Below are 20,084 nucleotides of genomic sequence, written 5' to 3' on the forward strand. Positions count from 1 at the left end.
AAAAAATAAAAATAAAATTTCGTAAAATTAATTGATTAATTTGATTGATTTAAAAGAAAAAAAAGAACGTTAAAAATATTTAAATTAATTACTAACCAAAATGATGAATCTGTTGTTGTTTGATAATAAATTGATTGTTTAATTAATATTTGAATGTCAAGAGAAATTTATAATTTACAAATATATTAGCTTTACGACACAAAAGAAACGATTGCTTTGCACTTCAACGGACGACTTGAAACTGCCTGAAGAAACTCTTGGAACTCTCAACTCATGGAAGTTGAGAAAAATACTTTCGTTGTGTTTTTACGAGAGCAAAAGGAGAGGGGTTTTGCCGGTGTGTTGGTAATAAACAAGGTACCACAAGAGGTCACAGAGGAAAAGAGGGTACAAAATTACAAAAAAAAAAAAAAAAAAAACACAACACAACACACAACCGAAACAACCAATGATAGCTGTCGATGAAATAAATGAACTGTGTCCTTGTTTTATATATTGTTGATGCTGGATTATATGAAAAAATAAAATAAACTGTTAAACCACCACCAGAGCAACAAAGAAGCAAATAAAAAAAAAAACGGAAGGAACCAATAGACAGTTACGGTATGACCAACTTTTTCCCGCATTCCTTCTCGCAAATAGTTTTGATTTTTTTTAATTTTTTTTTTTAAACATAGTTATTATTTTATTAATAAAAATTATATAAATATTAAAATTTTTTTTTTAAAAAAAAGAATAAGTTTAAGTAAAATAAAAAATAAAAAAAAAATTTTTATCAGTAAATGTCATTGTGATAATAATCATATATGTATAGGTAAAAAAAAAACAGTAAAAAATAATTTTAAAGAAATTCACTTGTCATTGCTTGTCATGATGATTATTAGATATGAAAAAAAAAAAAATTGTTAAAATAATAATTTAATTGTTAATTGATATATAAAAATATATTACCATATGTTTTACTTACATAATTTTATTTTGTACTTTTTAAATTTTCCGGTATGCTGATTGTCGTAATGATCAAGTGTCTCGTCGACAAGTTGTACGTAAAATGCATCGCCCAGTTAAGTCAATCAGTGTCAATGCTGAAAAAAAAAAATTAATTTAGATAAAAGGAGGAGAATACATTATCACACGCCTGCGCATTATATAATGTCATTTTTTTTTTTCTAACATGTGATATTGCACTAAAATATTGCAATGAAAATTACATTTTTTTTTTTTTGCAAATATAAAATTTAGAAAACTAACCTTTCTAAAAAATCCTTTCAATAGATTTTTCTTTTTTTTTTTTTTTTTTTTCACAAACAGTGAAAGCGAGTAAGTAGAGGTAAATAAAAATAATAACTCAAAAAAATACCCACCTGATGAGAAGCATCCATATTTTCCTTTCATTGGAAAAAGAAGAAAAAAAAAAAAAGATAAAAAAAATTATTACCTGGATATTGGCTTTCAATTTTAAAGCATGAAAAAATTTTCTTTTGTTAATTTTTTTTTTGAAAAAAATGTACAACTAGTTTTTGTTTGCTATTTTTAATGTATTATTGTAATTTAGTAGAGTATAAAAACCACTAAATTAATATAATATTTTTTTGTTAATTAATAAACATATATTTATTCACAATAATAGTAGAAATAATAATCTGACTATGGACCATCACGACTGGTACTTCGTTTGAGTGTTGCTGATGTTGACTCAATGATTTTAGTATCAATGGAGCTACTTGAAACTGCTGATTTCATTGATGATTTAGCACCAGGTGTTGGACTCTCTGATGAATAGGAACGTTCATCTGATGTTGGTTTTTCACGTTCTAATCGTTGCTTACTAAATCTTCCCATACCTGGTCGATATATTTCCATTGCTGGTCGATCCTAATGATCAATAAATAAAAACAAATATTAATTAACAAAATTAATTGTTAATATAATTGTTAATCATTGTTAAATTTTAAATTTACCTTGTTACGAATTCTTCTTTCTGTTTTTGATTCTTTTTTATTTTTATTTTTACAATAGTCTTGATTTTTTTGTAGATTATCATCATCATCATCACCATCCAGTGATTTATGACGACGAAGATGAACATTGTCATTGTCAATAACATCACCACCACTCTCTAATGAACTTCTTCTTTTAATTTTTTTATTATCTCGTTTATTTGTTTTTGTTGATTTTACATTTTCATCAAGATCAATTTGCATTGGGATTTCATCAATTTGTTCATCACATTTTTCTGTATCACCAATAATTTTTTTATCATCTAGAAAAATAATTAAATTAATATATTGTTTAAATATTTATAAAATAATTTTTATAAATTACCTGTTTCTTTAAATTTTTTTTTCTTTATATCTTTTTTTACTTCAATTGAATTATCATTAATTTTTTCAATTTGTTTATGGATTATTTCAACATCTCGTTTTATTATTTCAATTTTTTTATGCTCATAATCATCTTTTTTTGATAAATCTTTTTGATTATCAATTATTTGTTTTTTATTTTCAGCAATTTTACGTTTTTCTTTTCTCATTTTTTCATAACTTTTACCTTTTTTTTCTTCAATTTTTTTATCTTTATCATCTTTTGTTACTTTATTAACAATTTCATGATTTTTTTTATCATCTTTTTGTAAATAATCTTTGTTGTCATCTTTACGATTATATATTTTTTTTTCTTCATATTTTTTTTGATTTTTAACATCACGCTCTTGATATTTTTTTTCATCTCTATAATTTTTAGATGGTACTTTGGTTTCACGTTCTCTTATTACAAGTGGTTTTTCACGAATTTTAACCTCATCTTTTTTACGATTTTTAGTTAAATCTTTAACTGGTATTATTTTTTCTTTTTCTTCTTTATTTTCTTTATTTTCTCGGCCCAATTCACGCTCAACATCTGGATTTTTTAAAACCTATAAAAAAAAAAACCATAAATCATTATGTTTTATGTATTTTTTGTTTTTTCAATACTTAAATTTATTTTTCTAAAAACCACGTCAGTTATTATTTAAAATTTACCATTTTATAAAATTCTTGAAGACTAACAAAGAGGTTTTTTTTTATTTCTAACAGATGATCTAATGACTATTGTTAATTTTTCTTGGGTCTTGGAAATGATTTTAATATGGCCATTTGATTTCTAAATAATTAATCAATAATAAAAATCTATTCACAATAATTTATACATATATTTTTATCAAATAAATTACCTTTGAAATTGTTGGCTCATCTTTGGCTTTACGTTTTTCCAAATCACGTCGTTTTCTTTCTTCACGTTTTTCATCTCTAACTCGTTGTTTATCCTGTTTTCTTTGTTTTAAAAATTCCAATAATGGTGTACTTGTTACTTTTTTTTGAGCATCTACAATATAAATAATTATTTATTAATAAATAATCCAATAAATAACACAAATATAAATAATAATTACTTTCAAATGGTTGAAATGAATATTCTGTTTTTGGTTGTGCAATTGCAGCATCAGTTTCTTGATTTTTTAAACTTTCAATAAAACTAATGTAATATGGCTCAGCCTCAATATTACCACATTTCATTTCTTTTTTTTTAGCAATACGTTTTTTTGGTAAACGTTGAAATGGTGCAAATTCAACAACAGCTGGATATTCAGTTCCTTTAGCATCAACAAATACATAATTATCAAATTTTTCACGAAAATCAAATATTTGTTGTTGATCAATAAAATTAATATATGCTCTTGAAAATGCATGTTGTCCAAGTGACATATCAGCTTTGACAAAATAAAGATAATCATTATCTGGTAATGGTGATATTTGTTCAACAAATTGTGCTTGTGTCATTGAAGGTGGCAATCTTCTAATAACTACCTATTAAAAAATTAATAATCATACAAATTTATCAATAATAATTTCAAATAAACAATAACATAACCTAAATAATTTTTATTAATAAATAAATACTAACCTTGGTCATTGGTTTACATTTTTCTTTTTTACTATCAACTTTTGTTTTTGATTCGAAATTTTGACTATCAGTTGATGCTGAAAGTGAATTATTAGCAATATTGCTACAGCTGCTGTCTGGTTGTTGAATTTCTTCTGTCATTATTAATATTTTTTCTTATTAAATACCACATGTAATATTAAATTTATTTTTTTATATAAAATTGTTATTTAATCTTTGAATTAATAATTGTTTTGTTAATTAATTTGTATTTTAATTTTTGTGTTAAATGTGCCATTGAGATTTTGTAATTACAATTTACACATATACAGATAGTTATTATTATTTTTTCTCTATATTAATAGAAGAAAAAAACAATACAAATCGATTGTTATTGTTGTTGGTGAACCAGGATCAACCAGGATAACAGAGTTGACGCTAATTTTCGGCAGCCATTTTTAAAATTATGACGCTTTTCATTTCAACAGATGGCGTTTATCCGGAGTTCCAATAAAAATTAAATTTGAAATTTTATAAAACACATTGTTTCCATATAAAATATATTTTTTTTTACTCAACGTATTATTGTCGCTTTATTATTGTTAATTTATTTCTCCTTTAATAATTATAATCTTTTTATTATTGATATGGCAAATCAGACATAATTGCAGCCCACTAAAATTAAAAAAAAAACTGCTATAAAAAGTTCAATAAAAAAGCGAAAAAAAAAAAAATAAATAAAACTGGAAAAATGAAAATTACAAACTTTTATTAATATTTAAAAAAATGTCAATCACATAATGAATACATATTTATTTTTGAAATTGAATAAATTAATTTTAATTTCGCAGTTACTTTTCAAACATCTAATATTTGTCGACCAATAAATTTATGTCGAATAAAAATATCGAGTCTTCAAATATAGCGGCTGATAATACACATCCCTCGACTCATTCTATTGCGGGGTGTTTTTTGGCCTAGATATATTAGTAGACGATCGATGAGTTTTGTTAGACTATAAACTCTAAAGTAGTGCGAATGTCTCTATGGCTATTAATCAGCAGGCACACCCGCCTCACGACACATCTCCTGATATATAGCCAAACATTTAGGGTCGACTGAATAGAAAAAATAATACAAATGTTAATTGACGTTAATAATTTTTTAGAACCAAGTCATAAAGGTTACACTTGAGGTTTTGGTTAATCAACATACCAAGTTTTTCGATGGGCCGCTTGTAGTTAGGTCTTAATGAAACAAACATATATCCTCCGCGACTCATGCTACCATATTTACCCGAAGTGTTATAACCTATTAAATAGAAAAAATAATACAAATGTTAATTGACATTAATAATTTTTTAGAACCAAGTCAAAGGTTACACTTAACGTTTTATTCAATTAATTTACCGAATGTTAATCTCCCACGGACACGAGGTAGTTGAGCTATTGGCTTCTGGTCCATTGGCACTTGTTGGTCGATGACGTTTTCACTGGAATTAGTGTCTGAAGATTTTTCTGTCGTATTAGTCTGTAATAAATAAATAAATTATCAATAGTAAATTCCAATTACATCAATAATAATTTTCTAGATATTAGCATTAAATAATAAAAACAAGAATATAAAAAAAACACGTGTTATGAAATAATCTGAAAAAAATTAATATACAAAATTTAGACACTTGATTTATGTAATATTAATTAAAAATAATAGTAAACGTAATTTTAATTTATTGATAAATCATTTAGTAGTATTATTATATAAATAATTTGATAATAAGTCAGATGAATTAACCAAAAATTAATGTTACACGTGGTTCAGTATATTTAATTGATAAATGATTCAACTTATTTACATATTCAATTTGAGTTGAAATATTTGAAAAAACATTATCAATTTATGTTAAATAATAATTTTTAATTTTATCAATTATTAATTGTAATTAAACTCACCATAATTTTGTTTTTCTATAGCACTTTATTCACAATAACGGAACTGAACAAGCATGAGCAAGGTTGAAACTGGCTGAAGCTTTCGAATGCTTTTGAAAAACTTGAAAACAGAAGGAAAAACTTTTAAAAAATTGTTATGTTTATTATTTGTTCGTATAAAAATGTGGTAGGGGTACAAAGTACACCTGCGCAGAATAAAAACTTCAACAGACCAAGATACAAATGAAGTTGATTATTAGCCGATCTCGTATAAGATTATTAATTTTTATTACATAAATTAATTGACAATTATTTAATCATATGATTTTTTTTTCAATTTGATAACTGACGTACTTTATTCTCAGAGATTTAAATAGATATATTTTTTTTTTACTCAACGTATTTAAGCTTAATATATAATTGTTAATTTATTTCTCCTTTAATAATCTTTTTATTATTGATAAGTAGGACATAAAATAAATAAATAAATAAAACTGGAAAAATAAAAATTACAAACTTTTATTAATATTTGAAAACTGTCAATCACATAATAAATACATATTTATTTTCAATTTGAATAAATTAATTTTACCAGAAAATATTTGTCGAATAAAAATATCGAGTCTTCGAATATAGCGGCTGATAATACACATCCTTACTCATTCTATTGCGGGCTAGAATAACTAGATATATCAGACGATCGATTCACATCTATTGAATAGAAAAAATAAGACAAATGTTAATTGACGTTAATAATTTTATAGTTCCAAGTCATGAATGTTACACTTGAGGTTTTGGTTATAATCAACTTACTTATTTTGCGGTGCCACCGCTTCCAAGTTTTTGTTGGAGCAAACATATATACGTCCTCCACGACACATGGTACCATATTCACCCGAAGTTTCATCACCTATTAAATAAAAAACATAATACAAATGTTAATTGACATTAATAATTTTTTAGAACCAAGTCAAAGATTACACTTGAGGTTTTATTTAATTAATTTACCAGTTTTTAAGCCCCCACGGACACGGGGTAGTCGTGCTATTGGTTTCTGATTCATTGGCGCTTGTTGGTCGATGTCATTTTCACTGGAATCAGTGTCTGAAGCGTCTGAAGATTCATTTGTCTTATTACCCTGTGATAAATAAATAAATTATCAATAGTAAATTCCAATTACATCAATAATAATTTTCTAGATATTAGCATAATAATAAAAACATAAAAATAAAAAAAAACACGTGTCATGAAATAATCTAAAAAAAATTTAATATACACAAAATTTAGACACTTTTTTTTATGTATTATCAATTAAAAATAATAGATAGCATAATTTTAATTTATTGATAAATTATTTAGTATAGTATTATATAAATAATTTGATAATAAGTCAGATGAATTAATCAAAAATTAGTGTTACACGTGGTTCAGTATTTAATTGATAAATAGTTCAACTAATTTACATATTTAATTTGAGTTGAAATAAATGAAAGTATTATTAGTTTATGTTAAATAATAATATTTTAATATTATCAATTATTTATTGATAATAAACTCACCATAATTTTGTTCTTTTAGCACTATTGATTCACAATAACTGAGCTGAACAAGCAAGAGCAAGGTTGAAACTGGCTGAAACTTGCTGGTTAAAGCTCTTGAAAAACTTGAAAACAGAAGAAAAGCTGGAAAAGCTTTTAAAAAATTATTATGTTTATTATTTGTTTGTATTGTTCGTATAAGAATGTGGTAGGGGTACAAGGTACATCTGCGCAGAATAAAAATACCATACTCCAACTTCAACAGACCAAGATACAACTGAAGTTGATTCAGGAGATTTCGTATAAGATTATTAATTTTTATTTCATAAATTAATTGATAATTATTTAATCATATGATTTTTTTTTCAGTTTGATAACTGACGTACTTTGTTCTTAGGGATTTAAATAGATACATAATTGCAGCCCACTAAAATTAAAAAAAAAACTGCTATAAAAAGTTCAATAAAAAAGCGAAAAAAAATAAATAAATAAAACTGGAAAAATGAAAATTACAAACTTTTATTAATATTTGACAACTGTCAATTACATAATGAATACATATTAATTTTTTTTATTGAATAAATTAATTTTAACTTCGCCGTTACTTGTCAAACATCTGATATTTGTCGACCAATAAATATATGTCGAAAAAAAATATCGAATCTTCGAATACACATCCTTAGACTCATTCTGTTGCGGGCTAGATATATTAGTAGACGATCGATGAGTTTTGTTTGACTAAAGTAGTGCTATCCCCTGATGGTTTACTCTCAGGCTCTGCAGCCGCAATCTGACGAAGAAGCCACGCACGTCTTTTAGTAAGATCTATTGAATAGAAAAAATAATACAAATGTTAATTGACGTTAATAATTTTATAGATTCAAGTCATGAAGGTTACACTCGAGGTTTTGGTTAATCAACTTACCAATTTTGCGGGACCACGACTTCAAATTTTTTGATGAAGTAAATAAATGTCCGTCATGACGCACGTAACCAGTTTCACCAGAATATAATTCTTCAGCTGTTAAATAGAAAAAATAATACAAATGTTAATTGATATTAATAATTTTTTAGAACTAAGTCAAAGAACTTGAGGTTTTATTTAATTAATTTACTTATTGGTAAGCGACGTGTGCGTCGTTTCTGGATCATTGGCACACCTTGGGGAGTGGATTCAATATAATCTGGCCGAGGTAATGCCTTCAATGCGGCTACGTCATCGCTTGGCTCTTTTTTTTCACTGGTATCTTCAGGGTCTGAAGATTTTTCCATCATATTACCCTGTAATAAATAAATAAATTATCAATAGTAAATTCCAATTACATCAATAATTATTTTCTAGATATTAGCACACTAATAAAAACATTAAAAATAAAAAAAACACGTGTCATGAAATAACCTGAAAAAATTTAATATACAAAATTTAGACACTTGTTTTATGTAATATTAATTAAAAATAATAGTTAACAAAATTTTAATTTATTGATAAATTATTATTTAGGAGTGTTATATAAATAATTTGATAATAAGTCAGATGAATTAACCAAAAATTAGTGTTACACGTGGTTCAGTATTTAATTGATAAATGATTCAACTTATTTACATATTCAATTTCAGTTGAAATATTTGAAAAAACATTATCAATTTATGTTAAATAATAATTTTTAATTTTATCAATTATTAATTGTAATTAAACTCACCATAATTTTGGATTCACGAAATCTGATCAAGTGTGAACAAGGTTAAAAGTTGAAACTGAAAACGCTGAGGTCTGAGAATGACTGGGCACTGGCAGCAACTGGCAGTCAGCAGACTGGTTATCAGGTTATGACAATTGACAATTGACAAGCAATGACAAGTTTAGACAAGTTTAGACAAGTTATAGCTTGCAAATAAATTTTATTCTACCAGCTTGTACATAGAATGTAGAGTACAATGTAGAGTGTAGACTTATTGTCAAATGTCCCGGAAAACGTCGCCATCTGACAGATGACGCTCTTCATTCCAACAGATGGCGTTTATCCGGAGCTCCAATAAAAGCCAATAAATATAATATATATCTTGCTTTCATATGTACTTGAGTGCACTTGAGTGGGTGTATAGACAATTGTCTGATCCCTTTTTTCTTTTTGTTAAAAAAAAAAAGATTTTTGTGAAAAGAAAGCAACTATTGTAGCCCCTTATATTAATTTAATGACTTGAATAGTAATTAGTGGTAATTAGTATCTATTTCAATCTATTTTGTAAAATCCAGTCGTGAATAACAAGACGGACAGTCAAAGCAATGACTTGATTTTTGTCTTAATAAATTTTATTTTTACCTCGCGTTACGCGAAAATTATTAACAATTATTCAGTGTCTAAGGATACAAAATAATGAAATACGTGAATTTAATATTAAAGTTTTGAAAATTTTATATAAAAAAACAAATGAAATTGATAATTATTAATAAGAGTAAAAAGGTTGATAAAAAGGTCAGTTGTGTTAAATATTATTGTGATTACATCTATTAGTATTATCAATTTTTTTTTCATTATTAAATTCATCATTATTATTCTCTTTGTTGAGAATCTTTTTTATTTTTTTATTTATTTTTATATTGAACATCGATCGACCGCTTGGTGGTGTTAACAATTGTATATCACGTGTCGGTGCCTTTTTTTTATTTTAGGTATATTTTTTTATCAATTTTTTTTTTTTTTTAATTTTCATGTCTATTTACAATAAATTTTTTATATTTGCTTCAGAGCTTTTTTTAAAACTTTTTTTTTTTTTTAGGTACTGATTCAAAAATGGGTGATTCAGATACACATATTAAATGTTTTACAAATTGTGATGCTGAATTTAGTTTATCAACATTACAAAAAATATTAAATCCATCAAAATTTCGTATTCTTCTTGAAAAACGTCAAGCTGCTGAAGTATTAGCTGCTGGTTTAACTGGTTTAGTATCATGTCCATTTTGTCATTTTGCAACAATACCACCAGAAGGTGATAAAGTATTTAAACGTTTAAACACTGATTGTATGAAACAATCATGTATTAAATGTAAAGAACCAAATAATGTACCATATCGTTGTGATGAAGTTGGTAAAGCTGATAAAACGAGAAAACATATTGAAAAAAAAATCACTGATGTAATAAAATAGCATGTACCTGTGGAGCATATAAGTGTTATCTTTGTGATAAAAATATAACTAATTATGATCATTTTCGTAGACAAGGATCGAATGACCTTACACGTTCTCCACTTTGCAGTGATAATGACATGCTCAATTATCAAACAGTTAAACAAATTGCTGAAGAATTCAAAAAAAAATTAATTGCTGAAGATCCAACACTAAATATTATTATTGATTCAATGCTTCCACTCAAACCAAAACCAATATCTAGACCTCATGGAACAATTGCTGGTGATCTAAATTTAGCGTTCAGTTTCTTCATCATTTCAAGTTGATTCTATTTAATTTACTTTTGTTATATTTGCTAATTGATTTGTATTCTAATCACAGGCTATTCATGCTGCACGTTTTCTGGAGATAATTAAATAACCATCAAACTCAAAAAAAAAGAGTAAGGATTGATAATTTTACAGCCATTACTAAAATTGATATTTGTAATCTGATCAATTTTTTTTTTTTTTAGTATTTGTGCTCGTTTGCACAACCTGCATGTTTCTTAAACATTTTTTGTTTCTTTTTATTATTTGCTTGGTATAATTTTTTATTTTTTTTTTTAATTTTATTAATTAATTAATACTATTATTATTATTTTTTTTTTTCGCGTTTAACAGTATTGCTGTAAATTTAATTATTTAAAAGAAAACATAAACGCCTTTTCCACCTTTTCTTCATTTTACTTTTTTTCTTAATTTTTGTATGAAAATGTTTTGCAAACTTTGCATACTTTTAATCAAAATTTAGTTGGCGCAAAAATGAAAGGAAAGGTATCCGATAATGTATAATAATAATAGAATTATCACATTATCCAGATAATAATTAATTAATAAGAAAAATTGTCATGTTTTTTTATACGAGGATAATAAATATATTGATATTATAAAAAAAAAAAATCATTTAATTATTTTTTTCTCTTTATAAAAGTCGAAAATAATAAAAAAAAAATACTTGAAGCTTCGAAATACTTTGTCGTAGATAAAAATAAAGAAAAAACCTAATTCTTAGCGACAAAAAAAAATAATAATAATTAACTTAAAGTTTCCTGTTTTAATATTTTATTTTTATCAGATAACGTCATTTTTGTTCTGTCAATTCATCAACGTGTAATTTTTTAATTGCTATTTTATTTTCTTTACAATTCAACTTGAAAGTATTACAAAAAATTAATAAATATTTCTAAAATAATTGTATTATTTACAGTATTATTATCAATTAAAATTGTAATAAAAAACAAAAACAGAGAAGCAATGTTCATCAGTTAAAAATAAAAATAAATATTTAACAACAAAACAAAAAACAATTTAAAAAAAAAAAAAGTATTTCTATTATTAAATTTGTGTGATATAAAAAAAAGAATGAAAAAATTATTTTTAATAATATTTTTTGTAATTAAAATAGTTGCAAGTAGAGATGAAGGTCAACGTAATATATTTAAAAATAATTTACAAGGTTTACCAGCAGCATTTGGTGATTATAATTCAGACAGATTAATTGATATTTTTTTAATTGATAAAAGTAGAAAAAAATTTGATATACTATTGGCCCAAATTGAAGAGCCATTTTTTTTAAAATTAAATTTAACATGTAGTACTGATGAAGTGATGACAAGTATTGTACCTGGTGATTACAATGGTGATGGTTCAATGGACATCCTCGTAACAACCACGAGTATTAAAAAAAACCCAAATAATTTAACAAATGTCTACGTCATCTGGGGCAATGATGATGATGGTAAATTAAATTGTTCATCGTTAAATAATAAAAAGCCATATATCCAAATAAAAGGTGAGCCATTAATTGTCGATTACAACAATGACATGATTGTTGATATATTTGCAACAAATATAAACAATAAAAGAACATTTTGGTCATTTAAAAATGATCATTTTGAAGAATCAAATAATGATAAATTTCCAATTGAATTACCAAGTATTAGAGTACCACATGCAAATGCATTTTTAGATTTAAATAATGATTATTATTCTGATCTTGTTGTGACAACAGATAGTCATCTTGAGGTATGGTCTAATAATAATAATAAATATTTATTAAGTAAAATTATATCATGGACAGATGATGGTATTGATGTAAGTGATAATGGACATATTGGACAATCAATTTTTCTTGATGTTCAAAGAAAAGGAAAAATGGATTTGATTGTTCTTGTTTGTCATGATGAAATGTGTAGAAATTGTTCAATATTTATTTATGATAATCATTATTATAATTTGAATATTAATTTTACAAATGAACTTGATAATGAAGAGTGGAGTTTTTTATCACCAAGTGAATTTAGTGATATGATTTATAATAATATGATAACACTTCGAGCTGGTGATTATAATATTGATGGATATCCAGATTTATTGGCTACATTGATATCTAAAAACACATCAAAAATTAAATCATTTTTATTGTTCAATGAAGAGTGTAAGAATTGTGATGGTTTTAATAGAACATTTAAAATTCAATGGCAAATAAATTTTGGTGAATTTAATAATGACATTGTCATGGCTGTTTTTTATGATTTTCATCAAAATGGTATACTTGATATTATCATGGTTAATTATAATAAAGCATATGATGAATATTCATTGGATACATTTATTAATGATGGTAATTATGATGCAACTTTAAAAATGACTTTCAGGTATTTTACAAGTCATTCAGTTTCATATACTGCTGAATTTTTAAGTGATACAAAACATAAATCAGTTGGTTCACAATTATCACAAAGTGCACATTTTTCATTAAATTTACCTTATATATTATATTGGGACTTGGAAAAACAACAAATGTCGTTGAAGAACTTGATATTGGGGTTTGTATTTCATCTAGAAATATATTGTTTTTTAATAATTTAAGAATAAAAAATTATCTAAATGAGTCTTTATTTATAAAAATATAATTAATATTTGATAATTTGTATGAGAAAATATTAACAAAATTAAATTAAATTAAAACATTCGAGTTGCAGCAACTGCTTCTGTTCCTTCTTCATTAACTTCAATGAATGCCTTTTGTAAAATTTTACTATTGATAAATTTATTTTTTTACTAATACCAGTAAAATCAGCGGCATTAGTGAATGCTTCATTGACTCCCATCTAAAACAATAAAAACATTAAAATACATGTAATTTTAAAATGCAATATTTTATCAAAAATAAAATAACAAAAAATAATTAAATAATTTTTAAATAATATATACCTTCATCAGATAATTTTTTAGATCAATTTTCGTTTGAATTTTAAATTTTGGCAAAGCAATGGTAGCTTTTTGAGTAAAAGTATTGTACAATGTTTGCAAATTTAATTTCGAAATATTTTCTTCAATTTTTTTTAATCCATCAATTTTATTTGGAACAGTAACAAACATGGACATTTGTCCAGCTTCTTTTGGCATCTGTGTTATAAATTTAAATATAATAATTTTCAGTATAGTTTATACAGTATTAAAATAATATGAAAAAAAAAATTAAAAGATTTTTTAATTTAATTTTAATTTACCTCATAAGGAAGCTCAACTATTTTTGCATCAAGATCTTTTAGCTCATTGTAATTGACTTTAACAGTCTGGGTCATTGTTGGCACTTCTTTGGATTATGTTTTGTTAACATGAAACAATTGTGATACTGCATCATTAAGCTCAAATTTATGTTTTCAATTATCCTTGAAGTACACAGCATCGATAAGAGCAAGAGCAGTCTGGTCATCAAAATCATCTACAAAATAAATAATAATAAAATTAACAATCAAATTTTATAATAAAATATTAAAAATAAAATACAACTTTTAACAAGATTTTTAATATTATTTGTTTCTTTTTCAACCCAATTATTAATTTTATCTGCTGCATCAAAAGAATTTTTAAAATTCAAACTTTCAACGTCTGATTTAAATATACTTGTTATGCCATTTTTAAAATTTGGCTTTACACTAATATTTTCATTAACATACATTTTATTTGCCATTTTTAAACTGTCACTTTTCTGTGTAAAACAAAAAGAAAAAACATTTAATTTCAATTGAAAATATGATATATAATTTTTCATTATTTAAATTATTTTTTTTTAAATTAATTTTCATACCATTACCAAGTCAAAGCTACCAGTTAAATTGTATTTTTTGTGTAACTTTTCAATATATTTATAATAATTTTTCATATGAAGTACTGTTATTATTTCATCTCTGGTGTTTCCTTGTGAACCAAATGCACTTATTGCCAATACATGTGCAACACTGAATGGTGAACAGACAAAATTATCTGCCTGATTATCAAGAGCAACCTGTAAAATTCATTGATATGCATTAGTTTTTAATAAAAAATTTATTCATGCATTAAATTTATTTTAATAATCAAATTACCTTGAAAAAATCAATAGACATTTGATTTATGGAATTTGGAATAACTTTAGATTCAGATCCTCCGAGTCCATGAGAAAAACTCAGGCATGTTGTGGCAACGATGAATAATAAAATCACTGTAAATTTATTATTTATTATTTAAATTATTATCAATTGAAATAAAAAACAAAAAAAACTATTTGTTATTTATAATTTTATGTATTTAGTTATTATTTACTTACGTGTTTTCATTTTGATTGAATATAACTTTACGATTTGATAATATAACAGCGAACTCGGTACTAGTCAGTTTGGCTGAACGATTTAAACTGAAATTTATGAATTAAACAACTACTATTTATACCAACAAACAATCTAAACAAGCTGAATAATTATCTAAAATATTTTTGTATATTATTTGGTGACCTTCAATGAATAAAAGATAAGATAAGTAAAACCAAAATATTCAAAAAATAAAATAATTTTATTTTCGTTTAATTGAAATAATATATAGCTTGTTAAATATTTTATATTTTCTCTGTATTGTTGTTGCTAAGTAAAATGAAAAATAAATAATTTTCAAATATTATAGTATATTTTATAGAAAATTTCGTCGTCATTGAAAAAAAAAAAAAAAAACAAATTAAATACTTTGTGTATACAATATAAATAATATTTAAATAGTTTCGGGGTCTTTGTAAAAGCAATCCCTCTTGTGGTAAATTTATAACCAACCAATAAGTAACCAACACTGACCAACACACTGTCACAACCCCTCTCTTTGCTCTTGTACAAACACAAAAAAGTATGTATGTATGTATGGATGTGTGTACGTGTTTTTAACATCCATGTGGCATGTGCTTCCATGAGCTGAGAGCTCCACTCTCCAAGATTTTCTTCATAGTGCTTCATAGAATCATAGTTGTTCAAGCATGTTCAAGCCTGTTGAGCACTTTTGGGTGATAGAGTCGTTCATCAGTTTTATTTTGATAAATAATTAATTGATAAATAATTGATAAATTGATAAATAATTAAGTGGTCAGGCTAATGAATCTTATATCACAATAAATTATTAATTAAATTGCTAATTCAAAAAAAAATATATATCATCAATAATTATAAAAATTTTTTTTTATTTTACAACGTGGTTATTAGTGGTTCAGTGAAAATTATTACAATTATTTGTTTGTTTTTTTATAAAAACAAAATTCATTGTGAGAAGTATTTGTAAATGTTTCCTTTGCTATTGGATTATTTTATCTCTATGGGTGAGTTTTTTCATATATTGTATTTATATCAATAATATTTTATTTTTTTTCATTTTCATTCTTTTATTCTTTCATTCTCTCAGTATTCATAATAAAAACAATGCATATACATATATAACGCACGCATACATTTATATAAATATCGCTATGCGACTGTCGATGCAATTAGTAAAAGTATTGTACAATGTTTGTAAATTTAATTTCGAAATCAAGAGGCACGGTAGTGCCTCGTGTCAAGTGTGAGAAAAAATATAATAATACCGAAAAAAAAAAAAAAATGAAAGCGCAAATAAACTACCGAGCCTTAATATACATCAAATAGAGGTAACCTCATCCCTCGCAAATTTTCAAAATTTATTTAAAATATGATGGTGACGATAGAAATTAATGATTTTTATAATTTAACATTATATAGTATCAAGCTTTATTTAAAAAAAAAAACCGAATTATTTAGTAGTTTATTTCATTTTTAATAATTAAATGAATTTTTCAACTGTGCGTTTTTACGTTTTAGGACAGAAAAAATTTCATCTCTCTCATACTTTTTTATTACTCGTTATATCTCTCTCTCTCCTTCTTTATATTTTATCAATTTCTTTTGTTTCTTTGATGACTTTGAAAATATTTTATATTAGTCCGTGAGTAGGTTGCAAAAAACCTAAACAGAACCGTATATTACAAAAATACGTTCAATGGTAGTCCTCGAGACCCAGAACACGTTGCACCTATTGGTTTCCGTTTTAATGACCTGCCGTCCACAGGTAAGCCAGGTAAAAAATCGATAATTTGCACAGCTCGAAATTACTTAATTTTTTATTTAATACTTTTAATTTTATTAATTTAAGTTAATTTTGTAATCCCTACTAAATTAATTGGCATAATCGAGATATTAATTTTGAAAATTGAAAAGTATACGAATTATATTATTATATGAGGCACGTTGAAAATAATAATAATTCGTATACTTCTCAATTAAAAAAGTCGAATACTGTAGTAGGGATTCAAACAAATAATAAGAATAAAATAAACATTAGTATTTTTGATACAGAAATATCGATTTTACACCTGGCTTACCTGGACGGCGAGGTCATTAAAACAAAATGTTGGGCTGCCATTTTATATACATTGCCTTCACCAAATCTAAAGTTTACTGCTTTTTTTTTTTTTTTCATAAAAAAAAAAAAAGTAAAAATATAAAATAGGTATTTTCAATCCGCGGGTAATAAAGAAACGAATTGAGTAATTGGCGGTGGCAAGGCGGTGCCTGAATTAAGCGAGAAAAGGAACCAATCAAATGTTACTTTATAAAGCAAGCGTCGAGTGTCAGGATATACTTGATCAACCAATAGCGTCCTGTGATTCTCTCTCTCTTTATATGCTACCATCGTTTTTATTTTTTTCACTATTTCTCTCATCACTTTTATCCATCCATTCTTTTACAACATTCTCTCTCTCTCTCTCTCTTGTCATTATTATTATTTTTTTATTTATTTGTTATTAATTATTATAAATTGCACAATAGTGGAGAGAATTTAAATTTTTAAAACAAGTATTATTTTTTAGTTGTTATTTGTTTTTTTTTTTTTTTTTGATAGATAATTAGTGGATTTTTAAAGAGTTGAAATACCTGTTGTAGATATTAATAATTAAATAATATTGCAGTCACGTAAATTAATAATATATTTTTTTTTTGTTTAAATGGACAAATAGAGACTGAAAAATTAAGTAAATCGAAAAAAAATCGAAGACACTTTTGATTTATTTTCTTCCATCAATTTTTTTTTTTGTTTATTTTTATTATTTTGAGCTCGAATTAAAAAAAAAAAAAAAAGTAAATATATGTGTATATGTGTAACAAGAGTGCGCGAATACCGCATTTATACACACTTTCTGCATACCAAATTACCAACGACAACTACGACGCTCAGGCACACACAATGCAGTGCAATACAGTCTCTCTTTCTCTTTTTTTTTTTCTTTTTTTCTCGCGCGAGAGCAACACAACTTTTAGGTGCGAGCGTGTCCATAGGTTTCCCCTTCCATTTAATATCATCAAGCGTTGCCATGTACCCCGTGGCCCGTTGGTTCTCCACCCCATCCGAGAAGCAACTTATATATATTACGTTACCCTCGACCCGACCCTTTCATCCAGAAGTTCTTTTCTTTTCTCTCGTCTGCTCCGTTCTCTACCCCACGGCCATCAACACCATCAACACACAACTAATAACAATAATAATTTAATAATAATTTTTTTATTTTTTTTATATTTAAAATGAAGGGGAGAGACAATGCAATCGCGCGTGCTTGTATGAGTCGGCATTTTATTGAGGCAAATCTTTTTGCTGGTTTTCTTGGATCACCCATGAAGAAATTTTTTACATATATGTATTACATTTTACTTAAAAAATAACTACTTGGAATATTAAATATTATTTTTATTATTGCGTTAAACTTAAAGAACTTTGCTTCCGCAGGTTACGTTGACATAGCACACACACACACACACATATATACGTAGTATTAAGAGAGTGAGAGAAAATGAATAAAAAACAAAATAAAATAAAAAAGAGAGAAATCGAGAAAGACCCCCATTCAATCGATTTTATCTTCTTTTTATAGGTACTTTTAATTTTCCTTGGATAAACAACAATTATTTTTTAAAAAATAAATTAGGTACCTATATAAAAATTATCACTCACATACGTATACCTAAATAATTTTTTGTTTAAATTAATTTTCTTAATAAAAAAAAAAACGTTCTCACTTAGACGAGCTTCACCAAGATGATTTTTTTTTTTCCCTGATTTTTGTGTGTGAGCTCAAATTATTATTATTATTTTTTCTCTTGGCACTTGACACTCGTCGGTTATATATTACCGAAGCCGGGCAGGGACATTGAGTGCTTACGTGCAATTGCGTGCAATCGTACGAACGCAAGCAGACAAACTGAGTCAAATCAAAGTTTGCGTACTTGCAATCGCGACTCGCGAGTACGCACGCAAGAAATCAGCGCGCGCATGCTTAATCCGCTACATTATTTATTGTTATTATTATTATTAAATAAAAATATTCAACAGCAACATGTAATATTTGGTAACATGGGATTTTGGCGGTGTGCTTTTAAGGGAATAGGCTAAGCGGAAGGGTGGCCCACTTGATGGATTTACGATACGCATAGGATGGTAGGGCTATACAAGGAGAGGTAAAATCCAGCAGAGTTACATCAGGGTAAAACGCACGTATTCGCGAACTTTCTTAATTTTTTTTTTGGGGCTATGATTTGACTCATAATAGGGTTTGACATTGCAGTTTGCAAAAAAAAATAAAAATAAAAATATCTGTACCCACGTATCATAAGTACAGACTATATATATTTATTTTTTTTTATTTCTTTTTATTTAGAAATCTTCTATTAGAAATTCTGTATAGTTATAAGTATTTTTGAGTGGGGTAAATTAAAAGGGGGAATAATGTATATCCTCATTCTCGTATATTTCATTTTCCCCCAAATGCAAATCTCTATATATATATTTTTTTTTATTTTACTTTTAACGCGCGCGCGTCTCTTATCTCGGTTTAAATGTCATATCTTTTTCTATATATATATCTATTTATCTGAAATATTTGTTGTTTTGGTTTTGTCGTGATTTTCATTTTACTTGGCACATGAAAACCATAACAAATTGGTGTCATGTCCTGGCTTGGTTGATGTCCCGTCGCGTGTGTTGCGTGACTAAATTGTTGGCCTCTATGAAGAGTCAAATCTTTGCATCCGTTTGTATATAGATGCAACAATAGTAAACCTGGAAAAAACTACGTTCACTCGATTGCGTGTTTACAGGGCGACAAAAAATTCAACAAATGCAAAATGTTTTTTTTTTTACTCAAAAGAAAATTTTTTT

At 25.9% G+C, this 20,084-nt stretch overlaps 2 protein-coding genes and 1 long non-coding RNA gene across 3 annotated transcripts; all 3 read right to left on the reverse strand.

The window, feature by feature from the left end:
- Nucleotides 1-1,517: 1,517 nt before the first annotated feature.
- Nucleotides 1,518-4,273, reverse strand: LOC122847534 (regulator of nonsense transcripts 3A-like). The gene is made up of 6 exons (XM_044145295.1): nt 3,943-4,273; nt 3,431-3,845; nt 3,212-3,363; nt 2,326-2,914; nt 1,962-2,263; nt 1,518-1,875 (listed from the first exon to the last, which is right to left on the reverse strand). Exons 1-6 carry the CDS (start codon nt 4,081-4,083, stop codon nt 1,648-1,650), a joined length of 1,827 nt encoding a protein of 608 aa, XP_044001230.1. The 5' UTR covers nt 4,084-4,273; the 3' UTR covers nt 1,518-1,647.
- Nucleotides 4,274-13,526: 9,253 nt separating this feature from the next.
- On the reverse strand, nt 13,527-14,384 carry LOC122847922 (serpin B3-like). The gene is made up of 5 exons (XM_044145779.1): nt 14,358-14,384; nt 14,078-14,292; nt 13,779-13,973; nt 13,627-13,675; nt 13,527-13,573 (listed from the first exon to the last, which is right to left on the reverse strand). Exons 2-5 carry the CDS (start codon nt 14,150-14,152, stop codon nt 13,527-13,529), a joined length of 366 nt encoding a protein of 121 aa, XP_044001714.1. The 5' UTR covers nt 14,153-14,292; nt 14,358-14,384.
- A 368-nt stretch (nt 14,385-14,752) lies between these two features.
- LOC122847556 lies at nt 14,753-15,228 on the reverse strand. The gene is made up of 3 exons (XR_006373378.1): nt 15,157-15,228; nt 14,936-15,051; nt 14,753-14,856 (listed from the first exon to the last, which is right to left on the reverse strand). It is a non-coding gene; the product is annotated as an uncharacterized LOC122847556 (long non-coding RNA).
- Between the last annotated feature and the right edge of the window lie 4,856 nt (nt 15,229-20,084).

This window comes from Aphidius gifuensis, linkage group LG1 (genome assembly GCF_014905175.1).
Source record: "Aphidius gifuensis isolate YNYX2018 linkage group LG1, ASM1490517v1, whole genome shotgun sequence".
Taxonomy (NCBI): domain Eukaryota; kingdom Metazoa; phylum Arthropoda; class Insecta; order Hymenoptera; family Braconidae; genus Aphidius; species Aphidius gifuensis.

Bases quoted from the DNA above. Each gene is read 5' to 3' on its own strand.
- LOC122847922 (XM_044145779.1), bottom strand. From the start codon at position 14,152: ATGACCCAGACTGTTAAAGTCAATTACAATGAGCTAAAAGATCTTGAT. The intron at 13,974-14,077 runs GTAAATTAAAAT...TTTATAACACAG, and splicing joins TAGTTGAGCTTCCTTATGAG to ATGCCAAAAGAAGCTGGACA. The intron at 13,574-13,626 runs GTAAAAAAATAA...CATTCATTGAAG, and splicing joins CGCTGATTTTACTGGTATTA to TTAATGAAGAAGGAACAGAA.
- LOC122847534 (XM_044145295.1), bottom strand. From the start codon at position 4,083: ATGACAGAAGAAATTCAACAACCAGACAGCAGCTGTAGCAATATTGCT. The intron at 3,364-3,430 runs GTAATTATTATT...TTTATATTGTAG, and splicing joins TTCATTTCAACCATTTGAAA to ATGCTCAAAAAAAAGTAACA. The intron at 2,915-3,211 runs GTAATTTATTTG...TTTTTTTTATAG, and splicing joins ATGAGCCAACAATTTCAAAG to GTTTTAAAAAATCCAGATGT.